General features: G+C 42.0%; 2 protein-coding genes across 2 annotated transcripts; both read right to left on the reverse strand.

Moving 5' to 3' along the window:
• Positions 1-2,078: 2,078 nt before the first annotated feature.
• On the reverse strand, positions 2,079-3,581 carry LOC132256071 (histidine-rich glycoprotein-like). The gene has a single exon (XM_059752254.1). It carries the CDS (start codon positions 3,579-3,581, stop codon positions 2,079-2,081), a length of 1,503 nt encoding a protein of 500 aa, XP_059608237.1.
• A 1,143-nt stretch (positions 3,582-4,724) lies between these two features.
• Positions 4,725-5,703, reverse strand: LOC132256072 (uncharacterized). Its single transcript, XM_059752255.1, has 2 exons — positions 5,692-5,703; positions 4,725-5,635 (listed from the first exon to the last, which is right to left on the reverse strand). Exons 1-2 carry the CDS (start codon positions 5,701-5,703, stop codon positions 4,871-4,873), a joined length of 777 nt encoding a protein of 258 aa, XP_059608238.1. The 3' UTR covers positions 4,725-4,870.
• Between the last annotated feature and the right edge of the window lie 18,458 nt (positions 5,704-24,161).

Consider the following 24,161-nt stretch of genomic DNA (forward strand, 5'->3'; position numbering starts at 1 on the left):
TAATGTGAAGCTTCAGAAGCCATTTCGCTCCCCATTTCAAATGACAACGATGGGGTAGCAAATGAATTAATTGCGAGTGAAATGCTCTGACAGCAAAGTCGAAAGTTGGCGGGAAAAGTGGGTGGACTGAGGGCGGGCGAATGCTCAAAAGTTCAACACACATTTCAATTAATACAGCTGCCAATTAGATGAATTTATTGGCAATTTGCAGTGTGTAATTGGATGTTGGTGGAACTTTCTTCCCGCTCAACAGACAATTTCATCGCAATGGTCAATTCCCTTGGCCGTGCGGGCTAATTTTATTCACAACCCAGGTTGGTAATTAAAGCCTCTGACTGCAGCGAAACCACCAAAATCAATTGGCATTAGCGTCTTTTAGGTGGTATGGTCTCTGCACCGCTTCACCCTGCAATTAGGGCACCATATGGGCGGGCGGAGGCAGTCATTCAATTTGCAATTTTGCAGCGAGACATGGTGGAAATATTTCGCAATAGGAAATTGTCTAAAATGTCGCTTCACGCCCTCCTTCGTTCATTCATTTCGATGAATTTAGCAATGCAAATTGAGATGTTGGATGCTAAATTTGCTGTCTGGGGAAATGAAATTTCCTGGACATTCGCCACCCCCCCTTCAATTAACTTCCAAATGAATATTTGCCTATTTCGTCAATGTTTGCCATTGTCTCACTCAACTTCACTCCCATGTACAGCATCTCTAAGAGACAATTTCAAGATGTTGCATGTTGATTTAGAGATGCTGTGCTGTCGAGGGTGAGCCAGACGCTTCACCCTCATCGCTCTTCATGTGCCTACATATGTCAGGGCACAATACACTGAGATGGTGAACCATCGAGTGGGTGAATGCCGGCAGATACCTAAGCAAATACGCAGCCACACGCGAGTAGTCGACTGGAAGTACGACTGGAGGGAGCGAATTGAAAAATTGCCTGAAAAGATGATGGGGAGCACACAGAGAAGAGGGAATGAATATTTAATTATACTTAAAGGGATTCGGTTTTCAGATGGGAGCCACTCTTATTCACTTGAGATCGCATAATACACCCTGATCCCATCCAGTCAATTTGAGGGAACACTTTTTCAACCCATTTCGTGCCACTCACCATTCAAATTTGGAGCTTATTCCAGACAGACGAGGCACTTTAAAGGGGTTCCGAGACGGTTTGCGTCATACTCGAATACCTTTAAACTGATTAAGAGAATCTCAAGAGTGTTCATACATCTCGCAGCGAAAGTCAAACTTCTTTGGAAAAGTTTTTGAAGTATTCCTGAGAACACAATTCATTCTCTCATTATTAAAAATTGAGAAATGAGAAAAAGTTATTGAGAAAATTAACAATTGCAAAGATCAAATATCAAAAGATGCATTTCGACTTCTTTTTTGCAAGCGTAGAGCAACTTCTCTTAATGCCAATCTCAAGCAATACGCACAACTCTTTTCAAATGCAGTAGTATTTGCACTCTCTGCAGAGCCTCTGTTTGGCACAGTTTGAATGTCACATAAAATTAATCATGCTGCACAAAAGAGTTCTTTTTAATAAAATCCCAACCAACAAATTTATAGTGACATTTATCTATTCATGCCGACCATATATTTCCCGTGTCTAGAGTCATCGCGGCACGTTATTAAAATATTTCAGGGCGCGTGTCCTACTTTTCTGTGAGCACACGAGAAAGCACGAGCCATAATTCACTGGCTCCAGAATCTCGTCTCGTGCGAGTGCATTTATCAAATTGAACAAGCGAGAGAGCAAAGCGCCGTCAAGGAGACACTCAATTGAAATCTATATAGAAATCTATTTATTCTTGAGTTTTGGTATGTTTGGGAGCAGACAAAGTGTCCTTCCGATCAGTTGGTAGCCTGTGCGAGGGACACATGCTGCGTCTTGGCTTCATTGTCCATGTACTTTGCTGGTTGTCATCATTTTTGGGGGAGATTTTCCGGAAAATCCTGGCCATCATCCTGTCCGGTCGGCAAGATTTCAGCACTGCGACTCTCGCCGAGGGGAGAAAATGACGCGACAGTGAGTGACAAGGTTGGTTGAGGATGCAGATTCATAGTTAGTAGTGCTTGTGGGCCTGGTACCATCCCACTTCGTGGCTCTCCTGGGACTTGTCGCAGTCCTTGTCGTAGTCAGGATGGCTCTTGGCCTCGGCGTGCTTCTGCAGCAGCTGAGCCTTGGCGTGGCGCACTTCGGGCGTCTCAGTGGGCACTCCGTGCTTGATCACGGGCACATGCACGGGTCCGGTCCAGCGGTGCTCGCCCGCGTGGTGGTAATCATGGGCGTACTCTTCCTGACCCCAAGAGCTGCCGTGAGCGGCGTGCTTGGAGGCCAAGTGAGCCTTGGCGTGGCGCACTTCGGGCGTCTCAGTGGGCACTCCGTGAACAATCACGGGCTCGTGGATAGGTCCGGTCCAGCGGGCCTGGTGGTTGTACTGCTCGGCATAGTGGCCGTTGTGGTGGGCCTGGGCATGCTTGGCGTTGTGGTGAGCCTTGGCGTGGCGCACTTCGGGTGTTTCAGTGGGGACGCCGTGCTCAATTACTGGGACATGAACGGGTCCGGTCCAACGCTGATGCTGATGCTGATGCTGATGCTCATCGTGACTGTAGTCATGGCCGTGATGCTGATGCTCATCGTGACTGTAGTCGTGGCCGTGATGGTAGTCGGAGTGATCTGAGTGTCCAGAGTGGTGCTCGGCCTCGGCATGCTTGCTCAGGAGGTGAGCCTTGGCGTGGCGCACTTCGGGGGTTTCAGTGGGAACACCGTGCTTGATGACTGGATGGTGGAGAGGTCCGTGCCACTTGGGCTGCTCGTGGTGGTGCACTTTGGAGGAGTATTTGCTCTCGTAGTTGTACTGATGATCGTTGTGACCTGAGTAGTCGTGAGAGTAGTGGTGACCAGCGTGACTGGCGTGCTGGTGGGCTTCGGCCAGTTTGTGCTCGTGCTCCTTCCGGGCAGCCTGCACTTCGGGGCTCTCAGTGGGCACGCCGTTCTTGATCACTGGCACATGGACGGGTCCGGTCCAGCGGTGCTGGTGCTCCTCCTGGCCGTAGTGGTGAGTGGGCTCGTGATGGAAGACCTCGTTGTGGGACAGATGCTGCTGGTGGTCGTTGTTGTGGTGCCACAGGGAGCGCTTGTGCTGATGGTGGAAGTTGAAGTGGTTCTGCTGATGGTGGAGATTGTGATGTTCGTGGTGTTCATGATGCTCGTGACGATGTTGCTTGGGATGTTCAGCGACAATTGAGTAGGAGAAAGGCTTCGCGTGCTCCTGATGATGATGATGATGATGTCCAAAGCCATGATTCTGCTGATGCTCGTGGTGATCGTGATGCTCCTGAGGAACATCATATTTCACCTCGCTGTGGAAAGCGCCGTGCTTGTCGGAGACTTTGTATGCTCCCTTGACCCTGTCGTGGGAAGCAGACTCCTCCTTCTCGTTGTTCTCATTGTTGTACCCGTAAGAGTAGCCGTGATGTCCATCCTGGGCATGGAACTGAGATGTGATGATGACATTGGCCTGAACCACGGCAATGGCCATCAGAGCAACCACTAAGCACTTCATTGTTGAATCTTTCACTGGTATCTTCCTCAACTCGATGTCACTTCAACCTCCTAGACTGATCTAGGACTGTTCACACACTGTGCCTCTTGCCACTCTTGCGGGCTCTTTTATACCGTCCAAAACTCACTTATTCTTCACACTGGAGTGGGGCCAGAACACAGTCAATTAATAATTTAACAACTAACAGCAAAAGAAACACTCAAAAATAACCATTCAATACAACTAATTAGGCAATTGGTGAATTTTTGAGAATTAAAAGCGCGAGACAGCGTTTCTGATTCACCTCATAAACTTTGTCCGGATCGATTGCGGTCAACATATCCACATGGCAATTAATAAAGAATGTAACACAAAATAGTATTTTAACTTGTGTGTGCAAAAAATTTCCACGTGGCAAATGATTTTCATGCAAATATTTCATTAGTGCAATCCAAACAGACTGTTGCATTTTCCTGCGGATTTTTTTTTATAGAACCACCCGCATAAAAAATAAATTCTCTTAAATATTAAAAGGGGCAAATCATATAAAAAATACGGGAAATTGAAAGAGAGATTTAATTGACAAGCTTAATTTTAAAAATTCATATGCATTTGAACAGAATTATTAATATGCGGAAGAGTGGATGTGAAAATCAATGGCATCACAAGTGTTGAGCAATGCATGGCCAGAGTTTGAAGGATGAGATCAATAATTGTCACGTTGTATTTTCTGATGCTATTCATAACACTTTAACGAGGCATAAATTATAGTGTTTCTGAGACAATGCCGCTTGAGTGCTTGTGTAAATTCAATCTTCTGCTTACAATTTCATTGAATAGCATTACGTTAAGTCCTTATTTAATGTTCTGATGCTTGACCTGCTCAGCCTGCACATGAGATTATTAGTGTGGATAATACCTTCATCGCATTATAAAGCACCAGTTTCGATGAAACCCTTTCCTTTCATAACGTTTAGGGTTCATCATACCATGCAAAAAAGAAGGGAAATGGGACAAATATTATACGCTGTTCAGTGTTTCACTTTGTCTGTCACAAACCATCTGACGATTAAACATTATAATGCTGAAAAAGGGCATTGCGAAACGCTCAAATGACAAAGATTGTACGACGAATAATGATATCGCGATCAATTAAGAATAAAAATATAATTAAACAATAAGAAAATTAATTATTTCGTACTCTCCCTAATTTCTGAGATAGAAGGCACAAGTTGAAATATTTCAGTGAAACAAGTAATTACAGAGAATCTCATTTATTTCTTAGATTATCGCGAGGCGCCGTCGCGTGATCAGTAAAACGACTTGTGAGCTCCGGAACGTTGAGCGGCTTTCCAGTGGCGCTCATTCTTGGCCTCCACAAATCGGGCAGCGTGCTCCTCCTCTCGCCATGCGTCGTTGAAGTCCGGGTGGCTCCTGGCCTCGGAGATCTTCTGCTCGTGCTGCGCTCTGGCCTTCTGCACCTCCGGCGTCTCCGTGGGCACTCCGTTCAGCAGCACCGGCACATGCACGGGGCCCGTCCAGCGTTGCGCGGCGTGCGCGGGCTCCTCGTGAACCTCGTAGTGCTGCCAGTCTCCCTGCTGTGCCTCCGAGTCGGAGTGCTGGCTCGCCTCGGCGTGCTTCTGCAGAAGTTGGTTCTTGGCGTGGCGCACTTCGGGCGTCTCGGTCGGCACGCCGTTCTCAATCACGGGCACGTGCACAGGCCCAGTCCATCTGAGTCCTGCGCTCTGCGCCTTCTCGAAGTGATACAGCTTCACGGGCTTCGCCAGAGCAGGCGGCTTCCAGCCGGAGTGCTGCTCCTCCTCCTTCTCCTGGTATCCCGGATGCTTCTTGACCTCGGCCAGCTTCTGCTCCAGGTGCGCCCTGGCCTTCTGCACTTCCGGCGTCTCGGTCGGCACTCCGTTCTTGATCACAGGCACGTGGATGGGCCCCGTCCAGCGCTTGGGCTCCTCGGCGTGCGAGTCGTCCCACAGGTAGTCCTCTCCCTGCTCCACATCCTTAGTGGCCTGGAAGTAGCGCGCATGGGCGCCGACGGCCGCGCACAGCAGAAGAGCGACCTGAAAGATGGGAAGGTTAGAGATGTGCTAGTGGCTTCTGCCCAGAAAATTCGCACTGTGTATTTCATGGTTTGATGATTATGATCTCTTTCGCTCAACCTCCCAGGTGTTGATTCCAGGGACTGTCAAGACACACTGCGACAATTCCACGCAATCTGAACTCTTTTATACTGGTGAGAATTATGGTTTCGCACGGATTATTTCGCCATTTTTATGGCTCAAAACTTAACTGTCCATGTTGTTACGCAAAAATCAACAGAGTTTCAATTATTTATATACAGGAAGATTTTGAGAAAATTCGAATGATTCCTCAAGAGCTTAAGATTGCACCACGCTCGAGCGAAATGAAGTGCGAGCCTGATAAATTCCTCCCAATTTGATTTCTGCTCGATTCCCTCTGAGAGATTGATGGAAACTCTAGAGAGTGGCGCTGAGGAAAATGGTGTGCAATTGAGAAATCTACTGGGGTTCATCAATTATGTGTGAAGTACCCAAAATGCATCATGAGAGGCCCTTGAGCGATAGTGAGTGGGGTTGTGCTATGTGTTTTGCCTCCCCAAGATTGCCAAGTGGTGTCATAAATTTATTCATTTGGCGTACTCTCGAGACGCGCCTCACTGTTTCCCGCGTGAGATGAATGGGCGCGATTTTTTTTTCCACGTCAAAGCTTCCCAGGGACTCTTGCTATCAGGCTCACGTTCGCGGTGGCACTTGAGACAGAGTCGCACATGGAATGAATATGTTACAGCCTCACGGCATTTGTTGCTCCGCGTGGCAGCGCGGCTTATCAGTTGTAGTTTCAGCATTGGTAAACACATCTCGCATGGCAAATTCTGCACACGAGAGATAATTCACCAATTTCTACTTGTCTTGCTCTGGGGAAGTCGCAAGGAATTTATTTATCTTTGCCACGCGCCAAATAACAATACCTCACACTTTTCATTTTGGCAAAACTCCCTCCGGCACTCGGGGCTTTATCAAGCAATGCAAATCTCGCACGTCACATAAAGCACTTGGCAAAATGCATTCGTGAGAGCGCACCTGAGTGTGGGAAACCTCACTGAACTTGCACATCCAGAACAGCCATCGAGAATCGATGCAAATAGAAGTTTCGGTGAATTCGGAGAAGATTGTCTTGTATAACATCCAAGTTTTGAGTCATTATTCACGCAGAGTTAATTCTGTGGACAATAAAATGATAGAAGAGTATCTCACCAGTATAAAAGAGCTCAGATTGCGTGGAATTGTCGCAGTGTGTCTTGACAGTCCCTGGAATCAACACCTGGGAGGTTGAGCGAAAGAGATCATAATCATCAAACCATGAAATACACAGTGCGAATTTTCTGGGCAGAAGCCACTAGCACATCTCTAACCTTCCCATCTTTCAGGTCGCTCTTCTGCTGTGCGCGGCCGTCGGCGCCCATGCGCGCTACTTCCAGGCCACTAAGGATGTGGAGCAGGGAGAGGACTACCTGTGGGACGACTCGCACGCCGAGGAGCCCAAGCGCTGGACGGGGCCCATCCACGTGCCCGTGATCAAGAACGGAGTGCCAACCGAGACGCCGGAAGTGCAGAAGGCCAGGGCACACCTGGAGCAGAAGCTGGCCGAGGTCAAGAAGCATCCGGGATACCAAGAGAAGGAGGAGGAGCAGCACTCCGGCTGGAAGCCGCCTGCTCTGGCGAAGCCCGTGGAGCTGTATCATTTCGAGAAGGCGCAGAGCGCAGGACTCAGATGGACTGGGCCTGTGCACGTGCCCGTGATTGAGAACGGCGTGCCGACCGAGACGCCCGAAGTGCGTCACGCCAAGAACCAACTTCTGCAGAAGCACGCCGAGGCGAGCCAGCACTCAGACTCGGAGGCGCAGCAGGGAGACTGGCAGCACTACGAGGTGCACGAGGAGCCCGCGCACGCCGCGCAACGCTGGACGGGCCCCGTGCATGTGCCGGTGCTGCTGAACGGAGTGCCCACGGAGACGCCGGAGGTGCAGAAGGCCAGAGCGCAGCACGAGCAGAAGATCTCCGAGGCCAGGAGCCACCCGGACTTCAACGACGCATGGCGAGAGGAGGAGCACGCTGCCCGATTTGTGGAGGCCAAGAATGAGCGCCACTGGAAAGCCGCTCATCGTTCCGGAGCTCACAAGTCGTTTTACTGATCACGCGACGGCGCCTCGCGATAATCTAAGAAATAAATGAGATTCTCAAAACAGTGGATATGGAGATTTGGATTGGCCTCAGTTTCGGTACCCCTTTTTGTGGTAACTTTATGTCCTTTGACGAGTCAAGGGTGAAATTTCATACACTCTGGTGCTTCCAATAGCGCGAAATGGAGAGGAATTTCGTTTGAATTGTCTTTAATATGAAATTAATAGCCGGATTACGGAGAAGCCCTGTTCAAGTTCACTTTTCTGCAAAATAATTTCCGGGGAAAATAATAGAGCCGCGAGGGAGAAAAGTTGGAAAATTGTTGATGGGTGTTTTCAGCTCCAGAAGGTCTTCCCTCTTTGATTAAATCGCCAATCGGGAGAGAAAATAACACGCTGCATCCGCTGGAGTGCGCAATGTGGGGTGATGAATGGGGACGAACACTTCTTGTGCATGAGAATGAAGCAGAAGATTGCGTGGAGTGCTCGTATTAGACATTCAAGAGATGACCTCCTGCACAGTGTGTCGGGCGTCCAATTGATTTTTCAATTAACGAGGCTACAGAAAGTTTCTTGCGAACCGGAAGGATGAGGATTTGTTGTCAGCAGCTCAGCTCCCGAAGGGGAAAACACACAGTGTGGAACAAATAATTGACGCAAATTTATTTAGGTCTTCTTCCTTCGCATAAATTCTCTCTTTGACCTTTTTTTTCTGTTCAGCCAGATTGTCGACTCTTCAGATGAGCAATTAGTGTCTCACGTCGTGGCGTTTTGTCTAGGCAATTGGTTTGCCTCCTAGCTAATTTTATTTCTTCCTCGCGGCCATGATTTCAATCTTTCTCTCTCTCTCTGCATCTGTTTCTTGGAGGACGTCGTCAAGAAGGGATTTTCCAATTAGCTCTTATTTGAGCATGATTTTTTCTTCCCCTCTCCCGCGGAAGAATATGGATTTTTTATGCTCTGTCAGAAGTCCAGAGTTTTAATACTTGTGCTTCATTCGGTCAAAAGTACGACACTCAGCAACTCATGCATTTTTCAGAGCGCAATTATCGATTGACTATGATGTTAGTTAGATTTAATTTGTATTAAACATCCATTAAAGATGCAAAGAGTAATTATTTCCGTCGCTAATTGAGCGTTTCATATTTCAACACCTACATAATTAAACATAAAGAGTTCAATTGATGTTTATACATCATGGTGCACACGAATTCTACAGTATAAGCGAGGAGAATCAACATATGGAGCTTTACAAACATTATACGAATACAAATACACATGTATTTGCCTTTGATATTTCTATTAATTAATATAAACATTTCGATTGCTGTGTCGAATTGCAAAAATATGACTGCTAATTAAATCATATCAACATGAGCTAAGCTACGCCCAAGAAGACCCACTTTCACCTTTAGAAACCTCATCCCACGGGCGGAAGCACTGTCAGGATTGGCCGTGTGCAGTCGGTGGCAGGAAGAGACATGAAAATCATCCCTCGCTCCCAGGCTAAGGGTGAATCTCCTGAAATGCAGTGCTGAGGGTGTAATTTTATTGTTTACACTTGTGTTCACAATCCCAGGAGTCGCCTGGATGGGACAGGACGAAGAAGTGAGCAACACAGGCGAACAATAAATGACAAAGAACTGAGAAACTGCAGCGACGACAAGTTGCATTGTGTCAGGGATGATAAATTGCAGTGAGACTGCAGGATGGCACATTTTCTTGTGCACCACACACCCCCCAATTCCACACCATCCACCCCCTCAGTAGTCAGGGAGGAAGATGAATGGCGATGTGAAAGATGAGGGTAAACTCAAAACAATTCTCCCCGAGAGCCACCCACACAGCCTTTCTCTGCCACGGAGATTTCTGCAATGATTTATGTGGTTAATTTCTGATTTATATTTCACTTAATCTGACCAGCCAGTTGAGATGTCATCCAACTAAATAATAATCCATATTTCGTGACATTATCATCATAGATGACTGAAAGCTTTTGCTGTAATTGATTGCGATATCATACTATCATTAAATGTATGCGGTTTTATTGGTTTCCTTTTTTCCAACATTATATAAAATTTTATGTTGTTTATCTCAAAGTAATGAATATAGAGAGAGAGAGAGTTGTAGTGGTAATTCAAGTGGTTTTCCTGGAAATGGCTTTCAGTTGTTATTATCGCATTTATGTATTATTAATTATCATCATACATGACACAGAGACGGAATATTAAAGAATAAAATACTTTTTAATATAAATTAATTATTGTCGTATTTATTATTTATTTATTAGCATCATATATTAACAATAACTGTATACCAGGTAAAATATGACCGAATAACTTATCAGCACAATTATTGGAGTGTTCTTTCTGCTGAAGCTGATCTCATCAACATTGGAACCATCATCAAAGCAATAGATGCAAGAATGATCATCTTCTTTCCAACACCTTTCACTCACTGACGCTGAAATACCATATCTGCAATCTCTTTTGATGTATTTTGAAGTCAATTGAGACAACTGAACGGCTGATGATCTCTTTTGTATGTCCCCAAAAAGACCCTCGTGAGAGGCATAGAAAAGCGATAAGATTTTGCACTTATCTATAATGACGACTTTGTAATTAATACGCAATGGCTAATCAATTGGGCAATTCGGATAATAAATTGTGCGGACTTTTTAAACTACGCCACTGGGTTCGGGTGGAGTTGCTTTTCTCTGTTGTCTTGCAGTTGGAAAATTTATTGCTATCCGATAGCGGTGTCAGTTTAATTTTTTCCCCATCAGTGGGAGTGGTTGATTTTCCACGGAAGGCAATGGCAAGTGTATCTAAATTACAATCAGAAAATTAAATTGCTTTTTAGTCACACGGGCGGCAACGACTTGTGCTAAATGGATTTTCACCCACACTCTCAACTTTGCTCAATGAAATCTTCCTATTGGTTCATATATCACTCGAAAGCTCTCCTCTGCCTGGAAAGCTCCCGCTGGTCAGTGCTTTGAAATGTGACGCTGACATCATATGGTTATCTTCTAGATAGCAGCATGTAGAAGTAGATGTATTTAGAATAATGCCTCAATTCACTTCTTATCACATCTCTGTGGGGAATTTATCAGTGAAGATAATATGGTAACGTGGCGTTTTCCGTGCTGAGAAAATTCAAAGGGATAAGTCACAAGAGATTTTGCATAGAATGTTCGGCAAGAGAAAATGCGACATCGCGCATAGTCTTTGACGAGACGATATGCGGTAAAGGCGCCACAAAAACTGTAGAAGGAAATATCTGCATTCTCCCATGACAAGATGAGGAGGAAATATCAAAAGAAACTTCTATATTTGAAATTTTCTTTCATCACAGGATGAATATACGAATAGCAGACTCACTGGAAATCCATGTCATGAATTTGATTTTGATGGGGTTTTATCTGTTTCATAAGCATTCTTTTCATTGTGCGAAATTCATAAAAATTGCAGATGGAAACTCCGTTGAATATTGCCATTTCCAACTGTCTTAGCATTCTCCCAGTGAAAATTGCATGATGCTGTGGAATTTTCAGCTTCAAAATCCCATTTATCCCCTTCTTTTCACACTCTTCCTCATTGACGGTGGCAAAACTCTAAGTGGGTGTGAATGAGAGAATGAATTCTTTTGAGATTTTTACTGAATAAAAATAGACAAAAAAAAACTCCATCGTCGCCATACAATGAAGAAGAAATGCATAGAATTGCTGGAAGAGAGTTTAACACTTTTCTTGCACAAGAATCTTTTCATCTTGTGGACTGTGCATCACTCGTTCTCACAATCTCATGTCATCATTCTCTGTGAAAAGCTCTGGGGTTTTCTCACATAAACATATATACAACAAGAATTTATGCATGCCAAGCGAAAACTATTGCCCAGAGGTGGCAATATTTTGTATTTTATGATACTGAAAATGGTCTCAGTTGTGTGTTTTCTCTCCACTGCAACTGAATATGTACCAAAAACACGATACAGTTGAAAAATGTGGAAGGAAAAATGGCAGAAAAATTCTACATCTAAGTAACAGGGAAAAGGAGACAAATATTTCTTCGTCCAGGAATACACTTGCACTTGCAATGTGATATTTACTGCCAGCGAATAAGAAATGTAATGTGTGATTGATACAAAAGCTTCACTCACGGAAGCTTTTACGATGAATCCAAGGGATTCACTAAGTAAAGAATATCTTGTTTCATGTGTGGAACTTCACGAAAAAATTCTTCAACAGTGACATGAATGATTTACAGTCTTCTCACACTCTAAAGCTGACACGCCAAACAATGCGTGGGAGAAAGTGGCTAAATTTCGCATTAAAAATGCGTTTATAAACCTTCTTTTCCACCACTCAATGTTGTTTTTTACTTCCATCGTGGAAAACAAAAAAAGAAAATACATCCACTTTTGAAATGTTGCCAGTGAAATAAGATCATTTATAACTTTCTTGGATTTTTCAAGATGCAAAGCAGAGAAGTACATGTTGACCTCGCTTTCCGCGAACTTCACGCTAAGACGACATTTGACGTAAATTCGTTCTGATTTGTCCTAATTTTAAATTTTTCAAGAAGAATCAAATGATGATGAAAATCACGACATTCTTTATCATTGCATCTCTGTGAAGATCTCTGTATAATTATTTCATACATAAGTTAAAAAAAAGTGTCTTTAGAATCTTCTGGAAAATCAGTTTCATTGTACTTTTCACTGAGGATTAAGAAATCTGTGTCACAATTAAAGTGGTGATGTGAAATATGAAAGAAGCATCCTGAAATTCGTCTTTCTCCGCTAAATATGTATAAGATTTAAATGACGTCTTTAAGTGGCTCCGCTCTTGAAACACAAAACAGTTTCTGTATGTGTTTGTCGCTATTCACACCCGCGCTCCTTTGTGGTGAAAAGAAATGAGGATGACATTGGGTGTCGTCCTGGGTGAATATTAAGAAGGATCTTCTATTGTATTAGAGCTTTAAATATAATTCCCTCCTGTGAGATGTTTATAACGTTGGCTGTTTTCGTGTTTATAGCGATAAATTTATTATAAATACAGCATTTTCGTGTTCTCTCTCCCTCTGCATTTCCACAAAAATATCTTTTAGGTATTCTCTCTCCTAAAGATATACACATGGAATCCCAACGAAAAAGCCCGTGTTTACACCCTCAGTGAAGAAATATTTATTTACAACTTTATGGATTATACGAGGAAAATATATTTTGTATCTCACTTTGTACATATATTTTATCTATGCATTGGTTTAATACTCTGCAAAATGCCTTCGGGACGTCCAACAATTGATTTGCCATGAAAACCTCAGATTTTTGCAGATGAGCAGCTGGATTGTAAGAGTGTGTGTGTGAGTTTCTGCACATCTTTTCACCACGGAATTTTTCATGAAATCTCCCTTGAGTGGCGGTGTTTGCTTCGGCCATTTGTCAAGTCCCCAAATCACTCCCCGAGGCAGTATTTGGGTCTGTGGATGGCTTTACAGCTCCATTTTCCTCCCCTCGCCGTTCGCTGGGTGTGTACTCATTTAATTATTGAGTTAGTTTTAGCAGATGGGTGGGAGAAGCACCTCTGGAACTCATTTAACTAACACCATTATTGTCATATTGCGTACGTCACATCTAACCAGAGACTTCAGTCCCAAAGTTCCTTCACTTCACTTGTTTTCCCCGCTCAAATTTTGGGGTTTTCTATGTGCAAATAGCAACATTATATTGTCACAATGTCGAGTTGGGCATGATATTTCCCTCGTGAACACGAAAACCCTTTTTCCATTCGCTCACACCGTCGCGAGTTCAACTCAGTCCCAAAACGTTGACTCAACTTACTTTTTACCCCAGCTTTCAACTTCCATTTTAAACAGACAACAGACAACTCTGGATCCCAAAGTTCCCCGCTTTCCCATACAGTATTCAAAAAAATTAAAATACTGACAAATTCTGGCCAAGCGAAAAAGACCCATTTTGTTCTGGGTAAATTTAATATATTTCACATAATGCAAAAAATTAATTTCTCTGTACTTTCATGTATTCTCTGCTGATGCGTGGCAAAAATTTAAACATTGAACAATTTGCGGCAATTTCACCACCATGAAATTCACACATCATTTGCATTCCATCAGTTGACCAAATGGGCTTTTTTGTCCACCTCTCTGACTTTCCATTCATAGATTTTTTTCCGCCCATTATTTTCCATTATAATGAAGCATGTTTTTAGCCCATCTCCGCCATTCGGTGAAAAATGAGAGAAAATGAAGTGTAAATTGAACACTTTGGCGCGTGATAAAGTTTTGCACATTGTTTACTAACAACACATAAAAGTTTAATTTTCACCTTGTGGAAAATTCTCTATTAAATATTGCTCAGGGTGAATTCCCAGGAGCTATTTAATTGCCCTGGAATGTTGAGAGCATGAGACGCTGGTTGGAACTTTTCTCTTTCTCTCCTGTAAAGTGTCGAGGAGAAAATTCAACAACGTGTATAATGTCGAAACGGATAAAACATTGTAGAAAGTTTTAAGTAAGTTTTACGGTGTGTTTACCTTATGACTTTTTTACACTTCTCATAACTTCAGGTACTCGAGAGGTCTTCAATTTATAATTCAATTATATCTCTCTCTCTCTTTGACCTTTTATGCTTTTCAGCAAGAAAAATCCATCTCTTGATCACACACACTTGACGAAAGCTTTTCACTGTCCATCATAGGGTGGTGTGAATGAACCTTGTGTGGCTTTAAGCGCGATGGAGAATCCATCCATATACTCCCAGAGACCAATGATGCCGAAGAAAGTTTGCAGTCGGGGAAGAACTTTTGTACACGCTCCTAAATGGAGTTTAGTGAAACAATACGAAAAGTAACTCGTTGCGATGTTAATTCAATTTTGCCCCTTCATCTTTCGCTTCCGCCACGTCGACACTGCTGAAGTTATCTGCCAAGCTGATGGTGAGTTAAACTACGGGATGAAACGTTTGAAACATTGAGAATAGTTTTGTACTCTGTTGGCGTGAGGTGAAAAAAAGGCTGAAGAAAGTGTAGAAATATTTCTCTTTATCAAGGCAAAATTCATCCACAAAGACATGATCTCAACGAAAAGCGACTGCAAAACTGCAGTATTTGGAACAAAATATAATCACATAATCATCAGATAATCATCAGCCCTAATGATTCAGTGAAATTTAATGGACTAAAAACTCCTCTTAATCAGCTGCAAATGAGCCTTTAACTTTCAGCCCTTGCCAATGGTGAAAACTGACTTTTTGCACGATACAAAGCGTCAGCAAGTGTAATTTAGCGTTGGGAAATTGCTCGCTTTAGCCAGCTCAACATGAGCAATTCCCCTATAGTGAAATTAAATAAAGGAAATCGTGAATGCGGAGAGCATCGAAGGGGTTCTTAAGCGCGAAAATTTCCAAAGTTTGATTGTTGTTTGAGAGGGTTTTAAACAGGAAACTCACACACAGTCTGGCCACAAACTTCAATTTTCTCAATAATAAAAGTTCAAGTTGTGCGGTATTGTTAGTTTGCTCAAAGTCTCAAGTTTGCACTCCTCGTTGCTCCAAACTCACCATTGAGCCCATATTTCCATTTAAGCGCGCGCACACTGGAAATTGTGTGCATAATTTTCGAAAGTATACAAAGAAAAGATGCTCTCAGTTGATACAGCAACTCCTAATGAATAAGTCTTCTTTGGCGAAAGTTTGCATGTTTTCCTTTCAATCTACTGTGTGTGTGTGTTTTTTTTTTAGTCTCTTTAGAAATAACCCTGAGAGATGCGAGGCGAATTGCTGTTATGTGAAGAAAAAAGCTTAAACATGAAGAAATTTTTAAAATAACTCCGAAAATAAGATGAAATCTTTGATAAAATTAATCGAGAGACGTTCTATTAATTTATTGAAAGTCAAGCTTCAGAATCAAATTTGGTACAAAATTTAATGCATTCTGAAATTAAAATTCTCTCCCAGTGTTTGAGAATGTTAAAACGTAGTGCTGCTAAAAGTTTTCATTGAAAATTCTCTTAGTACACTTCTTTGTGACATTTTTTTTCACACATTCACTGCGATTTATGGCGAATTCCATTTGAGTGTGAACAAGAAAAACTTTCTCTCTACCTTTAGTGAAATTTCTCCATTCTAATGAATTAAACACGAAATGAGTCTTTTTCATCACCAACTATCCTCATTATAACTTAAATCTCTAGTCGCAATGTGAGATTTCATGATTTTGCCTCGCATTCAATTTCCCTACACTAAAACCGCGCACTTTTGCGGGAATGCAACTCAATGCTATTTCGTGGAAAATGATCTTTGAAGCGAGAATGAGTTGAAAGTGCTTTTTGGAGAAAAAGGGTTGAATCTCATCGCGGAGATTTTATCAGTCTGAAACACCATCAAATGTACAGCTTTTCTCTTTTGATGTTGCGCCACCACTAGAGCATGGATAAAATGGGCAAACTTCTGCCACTTTGCATTATTTCATGGCGCATGGAGCATTTTTCTGTTCTGTCTTAATCCAATTTGCAATTATGATCTTCCATTTGGTCAATGGTTGGGAAAATCGTCGATTTGCCAGGGTGCAGTGAAAATCTAGATGTAGAGAAAGCTCCATTTAATTTGACAGGAAAGAAAAATGTCTGGGCGGTAAAAAAGGACATAGTAGAGCGGTAAGGATTTCATTTGAAAGTATGCCAGAGGATTGAAATGGACAAATGGCACAGCAAAAATTCTATTTGGAGATTCTCGAAAACTTTATCACCCGCTCTAAGTTGAGAAACTCTCAATTCTGGGTGGAGTTATTTTTGTCAGAGCTTTAACTTACTATAAAAGGAAACATAAATTGCAAAGTTTCAAAGCTTAAATAGTTGCGGTCACTCCTGCTCTTCCGATGGGGCAAAAAAGGCACACACACACACGAGAACTTTGCGGGGTCAGTCTAGGCAAAAAGTCCCGACCACGGAAAACAGTTGAGGTGGAGTTGAAAGGCATTCCGAGGAATGTGGTTGGCAATGAGAATGTGGCAGTGCATGAGCCCAAGGAGAGATACTGTCGCCCACAGATATTTGTGGGTGGAAAATTGTTGAGAATCCACGATAAAACTGTTTTGGACTCACCCTCGCCATGAGCAAACAAGAAGTGGTAGAGAGATAACAATGTTGCAAAATATTCCTCCATATGTTTTTCAATGCCAACATGATATCTCTCTTATAATAAGAGAGCGTGACTGAATACTCCGATGCCTGAGTTTGAAATTAAAGCATCACCCAATATATATTTACGCATTAGACGAGAAATCACAAGTGAAACTGTAGAGAATTCCACTGTGATTCTGAGACAATGCCCGTGTACTTGTGAGCTTGAGGGTGAATAAAGCTCCTAACACGACATTTCAGTTGTTCGCCGGGAATTGCCATCATTTCATGTGAGCAGAACAACACAATTCGCCGTCTTGCAGGAAGCACACTGTGAAAATTCACTCTTCAATATCTGCCAGCCAATATGCTGCTGTTAACCCCTGACTGCACTCGAGTGGGTGGATTTTGCCACCTCATCGCCTCAAAAGAACACCCCCCAGAGAGACGACATCTGCGGCGGGTGGCAGTCGTCAAGTGGGTGCTTTTGCTCTTCGGCGGAAACGCAAAAGAATGGGTGAAGGAGAGTGAAAGAATGCGAGCAGAGAGACACTCGAAATTTACCGAATTGTTTTACTTTAGTGAATTGATTGTTCAACAAAGTTGTGTGCATAAATTTCCAATTCTTTCACTGCCTTTTTTGCACCCTGCCTTATAATGCATCTCGAGCGACAGTCTGAGTGGCGAGAATACGATCATGTGTTGTGGCACTGATATTGAGGCACTATTGTTGCGGAAATGCTTTGCATGTCGCCACAAACAGATGTCAAAGCGACCAAGAGTTGCGATGCAGAGAAATGTATGACAGAGAAATCGCATTCTTCTGTGATTCTACACTTCTTCTTGCTAGTGTAGAGAAGCATTTGCCCTCCTTTCATACCGAATGACTTTCTGTGTGGATATTTCATCACAAAAGACGGTGAATTGACGGAGGTGGAGGTCCTCAAACTATTGAGAGTGCCATTTCCTCCGAAAATTCCCTCACAATTGGGTGTGCTTAAGATTTAATGGGCGAGAATTCTTTGGTGGCGAAAAGAGAACTCCAAAGGTTGGAAGCAATATACCTTTTCCACCATATTAATATCTTATCTAGTCGAGTGAGCAAGAAGCTGTCCAATCTCCTTGTGGCTGGGAACTTTTAATGCTTCCACCGAGAGAGAGAGAAAGAGAGTCATGAATATGAAATATCCATGAGCAACATTGAAAGCTCTACGATGGAGATTGGATGGGAAAATGGGAATTTTTGAGTGCCTTTCAAATTACAATATTCAATGGATTGATTTCTATTTGAGCATGAGGACTTTTCGCATCCCTCAGCAACTTTTCGCCCACAAATTGCATTTCATACATTTTGCATGCGAGTCATTAAAGAAAATAAAAAAAATATACGCAAGCAGATTAAATGTTTGCATTGTCTCTAATGTGCAAAGAGCTTTAATGAAAATCGTAATTAAAGCTGGCATATTAATGCGTTTACAGAGCATCAAAGCTAATGAGCAATCGTGGATTTGTAGCGCAGTGATGGCAAAAGATGGTGATTTGTGAGTTTTCACTGCGAAAGTAGGGCAATTTTGAACTATTTAGCACATATAGAGCTTTCGCTGTTTGATATTCATTGCATCCTTTGATATTTGCTATCAGGAATTTGCAATTTCGTTATTAATATTCTCACGGTAGCATAAACTCGAGGCGGGTAATGAGGATAAATTGCAATTGAAATTGATAAAATATAAGATGTAATTTCTCCACATCTGCCACTATGATATGAGAGTGGACGGAGTTTGCAATATAAATTCATCATCGCTTGAGTCTATGAAAAACTACACTCGCACTCCCAATTTATCTATACGCCTAGTAAACTTTGTATACGCTTGTAAATCAATATATGGTCTGTGCAACGTACTTTGTATAAGATGTCAGGTATCAATGGGAAAGTCCTTTAGAAGCACTGAACTCTCTGTTTTCTTGCAGTGCTCAAAGCTCGCTCTGTTCAGCGCATTCAAACCAACTTATTATGCAATGCCACCAGAAGTTTTCTCCAATATTTACATACAGTTCTCCAACTAAGCGATGTTGCAATCACCCTTTTTCTACCACCCATACATATATTTCACCTCAAAAACCTCCATGGCGACAAATTCCCAATTCAAATTCCTTAATTGCGGAGTTTTCGGTGTGTCACTGATAATTGTTGGCACAGAGAAGTGTGGGAATTTCAAGGGGTTTTGTTTGCAAAACATGCGACAAAACTAGTGGAAACACTATGCATGGCTTCGCCAATCCATTTATCCTTGTGCCGAGGATGGTGGGAGATTTGAAATGCAAATTTTCCGACTTGAGCGTGTGGGAGATATTTTTAAATCTAATTAAAAACTAAATACACAGACTGTCGCTGTCGAGAGTGAATGGAATATTCATTGAGTCACACTAACATAATTATGCCAACAACGTTGTTATCATTAGTCGATGGTGAAGATGGGACACTCTCGGTTCCACACTGTTTTCCAAATAGACAAGGATGAATTTATGCACGTACGAAAACTTGGTGATTATGCCTTTGACATGTTTCCTAGCATGCGTTGACACAGAAAATGGCGTGTGCTTTGAATAACGAAAAGCTCCCATTGCTAGATATTTAATTAAAAGCATATGTTATTTTGCTGCGAAAAAAGAAGTCCTTTGATTTGATGATGTTCTCCTAATCTCCCCTTTGTGGCGGACAACACAAAAGGACAGCTCGCAAATATTACCCATATTTCTATATACCATCGAAAATCCCCTGTGTGAGCTTTTTTCAGCCTACCCTTCGCCATTGGGGTTAAATGAGAAATATCATAATATCCGTGGAAGCGTCTCGAGAAGTCATCCGAGCCAGTTTGGGGGACGAAAGCTCCCCGCGGGTGGCAGTCATTTCTCCTAAATGGCACGAGTTTTCGCCAAAGTGGCAGTGGAAGCGATTCCGGGTGGACTTGATTGATGGATGAAGGGATTACTTTTAAGAATTCTCCACTTCCACACTATGTGTAGATTGATGTGGATTTTTCTCGCTTGCCTCCTTCACTCGGTTCACATTTTGTGGTTGAAATGGTAAAATGACTACAGAATGTCCTTGCTTTGCGCGGTATTGAAGATATTCACGAGTATTCAAATGCAATATTGGAAAAATTCGTTAGCTTTAGGATCATGCTAAAGACATAGTCCTTTGAACTCTTGCTGTTCAAAATTGAATTTCTATTCTCTAATCGGAAGCACAAAGTCAGGAACTTGGAAAGACGCGCGCTGCATTCTGTTTAAGCCTTTAGCAAGGAGATTGTGTAATATATTTGGATATGCTTCATCTGGATTTTTCAAAGAAACCGAGTGAAATTGAGTAAAGAGAGCGACGGAGGTCTTTGTGTTGCAAAATTCCTTCAACATTGCGGAAATCCCAGCGTTCATTGGCCACTGAATGGCCACGTGCAAACAAGAGCTCACAAAAGAATATAATTAAACTTTTCACCGCCAAAGGCGTTATCTTCTTCAGCCACACACTTCAATTGGGGATGAGTTTGTGCGGCTGAATCCCTTTGTGACGCTCTGTGGGTTACAATGTTTCCCACCCATTCTTCAAACAACCCCACAGATGAACTTTGCTCCTGATGTTTTGAGCTTCGGGGCGAAAGCTCACACCGCAGAGCGCGCAGAAAAATTAGAAAATGGGGAAAACGCCACCCCCACCCCCAACCCACAACATCATTTCCATCTCGGCGATGATGGTAACAAATAAATATTCCATCGCCCACGATGTCGACACTCACACCACTCTTCATTTAATCTATGGCGTGTTTGTGCTTCGTGCTTTATTAAAAAATAATAAGAATTCAGCCCTTTTTGCATAAATTTATTTATATACACACGGCAGGGCAGAATATACACTCATTTCTCAGCCCATCTGAGCCTCCTTTCAATTTCCACCAAGACACTCAGCGGCTCGTGCGCCGTCTCGAGCAGATAAGCCAAATTAGATTGCCATTTATACATTGCCTGCCCCACGAAATCATCCCTCGTGGACGAGGAAAAGGTGCGCACAATGAGAGACGAGATCATGGGATTAGCATTACATTCGCACTCACTGTGTAAAACACACGGAACAGATGGGTGGCTATAAGAATCGCTCTCCAACAAATGCGTAAGGAATGTCTTAATTTGCGAAAGGCACGTCAAATGACAATTAAGTGCCGCAGAATTTATGATTTTCCAAACCAGAAGCACTCTATAAATCTGCATATTCCTCACAATTTCAACGGAAATACTCCCCGAATCATGTCACTGAGCGAAATTCCATCCAATAAGCTTAATTGAATAATGTCTGACATGGTGTTAAATGATAAATTAGAATTTCTAAAATAAATGGTTTGAGAGTTTTCGACAAAAGGATGCGGAATTTGCTGCTGTGACACTGTAAAGAGTAACTTTCGTGAGATGAATTTGAGCGGAAAGCTCAAAACTTTCTCACGTTGCTTTCTACACAACATAGAAGAGCTTTTTGGGAGTAGGTTTCAGAAGATTTTCCACAAGCCAGAGCGAGAGAGAGAGAGTAGTAAATTTTATCCTCCTAAAATGCTTGCTTACGCACGAAAGCATGTCAATTAGACAAATGATTTTAATCAATAAAACTCCCAACTCCGCTGAAATGGAAAATTCACGCGCGATTGTTCAAAATTTTCCTCACCACTGACTTGCATTTTCCCCATGAAAATTACCATACACACTCTGCACACACGACCAAAATTATGTACATAGGAGCAAAATTTTGGATTATTATTGCCCATGGAATTTGTTAATGTGTGCAGAGAATTTAATTATTCATCGTCATTGATTGAAAGTCGAAATCAATTTATTGACATTACTTGACGGGAATTTGTTGGATTATTGGAGAAATGGAGTAATTTGGATTTGGTCAATTAAAATCAGTTCCATTTCGAGTGACGGTAAGCATGAAATTTATTTAAAAAAAAACAACTCATTCGTGTGAAATATGTATAAAAAATATGTACATTATAAAAAAAAATGTGAAAAAGTCTATTGACATGTATAATATTGATCTCCAAATGAGATTTGGACTTTAGAGCTTCAATAAAGCCAATTACAGGGATGAGTGCAACGTAATGCATTGCAAATATAATAAAAAGCAGGATTTGAAGCCAATGAGATTTCATTTTATATGCTTTTATCTTCATATCACTTCTTTCGTGAAACACGCAATCGTGTCTGGCAATATTGCGGAATGCATTTTGTGAATTTAAAGTGATTTCAAAATTGCTGAAGTGGATGATATTCGCGTGGCGGCGCTTCCTTCCGCTGCCACAATCCATCTTCATTCATCAGACTGTGTGTGTGTGTGTGTACAATGCAAAGGCGAGAGAGAAGGCATTTAGTCAAAATGTGCGGGACTTGATTATCAAGATCAATTAATTTACTTCAGCACGCCATATTTCATGTCATTTGCTCTATGGTGGGAAAACGCTTGGAATTTGCTCAAACTTTCACGATAACAACATGAAATATCGTCATCGTGTGGCACATTTTAAACTCACACTCGACGGTGTAGAATTAATAATTGCCAGAGTGAAGTGTCGAGAGCTTTTTGAGCTCATATTCGCACCACTACTGAAACATCCTGAGAGCACAAGAGACGAGTTTTAAGAAGATTTTGCGTGAAATAGGATCAAACAAGTGTACTCCTCAGCATCTTCACACTTTCAATGTGTAGAAAATAGTGAGACTTTTGAACAATTTTTGTGCCAAATGTTGGAGATTCATTAGATAATCTTTTAGACTGCAATGACGCTTTCAACTTCATGCGCCATCATGAATATTGCAATTAAGGAGTTTCTTGCAGCGGCGGAAGGTCGACAATTGTTCCTTTGATTTGTACAATCGCGGAAATTCAACTGAAGAGACAGTTTCATGTGACAATGGTGGAGCGTTTTATCAGAAATATTGCAAGGCTCTTGGTCATTTGGAGCCACCCTTCCTGCCCGGCGGAGTGCGCCTTGTTTCCGTCCGACATGAAAGAAAGTTAATGTGTGTGTCGTGTTCTTTGTTTAATAGATAATATGCAGCTCTTCCCGTAACGACCATGAGACGACTGTAATTCCCAGAGACTGTGCTGCAGAGAGTGATTATTAAAATTAATGGGATCTCTCTGTTGTATGAAGTTTTCATCCCCTTTGTGCTCGTTGCACAATCTCTCATTTACCTTCATCCCTCTGGCACAATGTCGCCGATGAGGGGTTGTTGCTTGACATTCTCAAGGGATTCTTGACACATTATTGTGATGTTGCCAAGAATTAGAAATATGCTAAGCTTCACCTTTCGGGAGACCATCGAGGATAAGCATTTTAATAAGTCTGCTTTCTAAGATAGCTACTAAGAAGTATGACACTGTATATTGAGGAAATTCCCATGTGTATGTATTACAAAATTTCCATTAAGCACAAGTCACGTGGAATGTGAAGAAGCTTTTCATGGAAATAGAAATCATGGACTTGTCGCAAAAATTATTACAGAACTTGGTATATTTTACTAAATATTTTGCTCATTGTTGATTTAATTCATTGGAATTTTGGTAATCAATTACTACAATTGTATCCAATTTACGGTTAATGACATAATTTCTGTTCGGGATTCTGTGTCATGGCATTAAACCATTCTATGCGAGAATGTATTGCAAATTTAATCACGTTATTTACTATATAATTTCATTCATAACTGCTGTTTTAGATTGAGGACGTTAAAACATAATGAAATACCCTAAATTACATTGAGTTTTCATCCCGCTAAACTCTCACGGAAATTCAATTACGCTCAGCATACACAATAACTATTATTCATGGTGCCAAACACATCTGAGCGCTATGAAGGTGGAAGAGAAAAATTATATATATATAAATAATTAAGTGAGTGGGAACAATTTTTTTTATCTGTCATTTTATATCCAGAGAGAAGACTTTGCTAATACTGAATAAGATCATAAGTTTCTATCTGACGCAGAAGGAAACATAATTTCCAGTGTCTGGGAAGGAAAATTGAAAGAGCAAAGAGTGTCTGTCTCTCAAGAGACGAGAAACTTTCTTCTATCTATCAATTTTCCTATCCTTTCATCTCCTTGAAAGCTCGTCAATTCTCGGCGATTCTCACTCCCAAAACTTTTCTTTCCCTTATTGTGAATTCAAGATACAAATGCACTCTCACAGCGAG

This window comes from Phlebotomus argentipes, unplaced genomic scaffold (genome assembly GCF_947086385.1).
Source record: "Phlebotomus argentipes unplaced genomic scaffold, Phlebotomus argentipes genome assembly contig_5, whole genome shotgun sequence".
Lineage (NCBI taxonomy): Eukaryota > Metazoa > Arthropoda > Insecta > Diptera > Psychodidae > Phlebotomus > Phlebotomus argentipes.

Bases quoted from the DNA above. Each gene is read 5' to 3' on its own strand.
- LOC132256071 (XM_059752254.1), bottom strand. From the start codon at position 3,581: ATGAAGTGCTTAGTGGTTGCTCTGATGGCCATTGCCGTGGTTCAGGCC.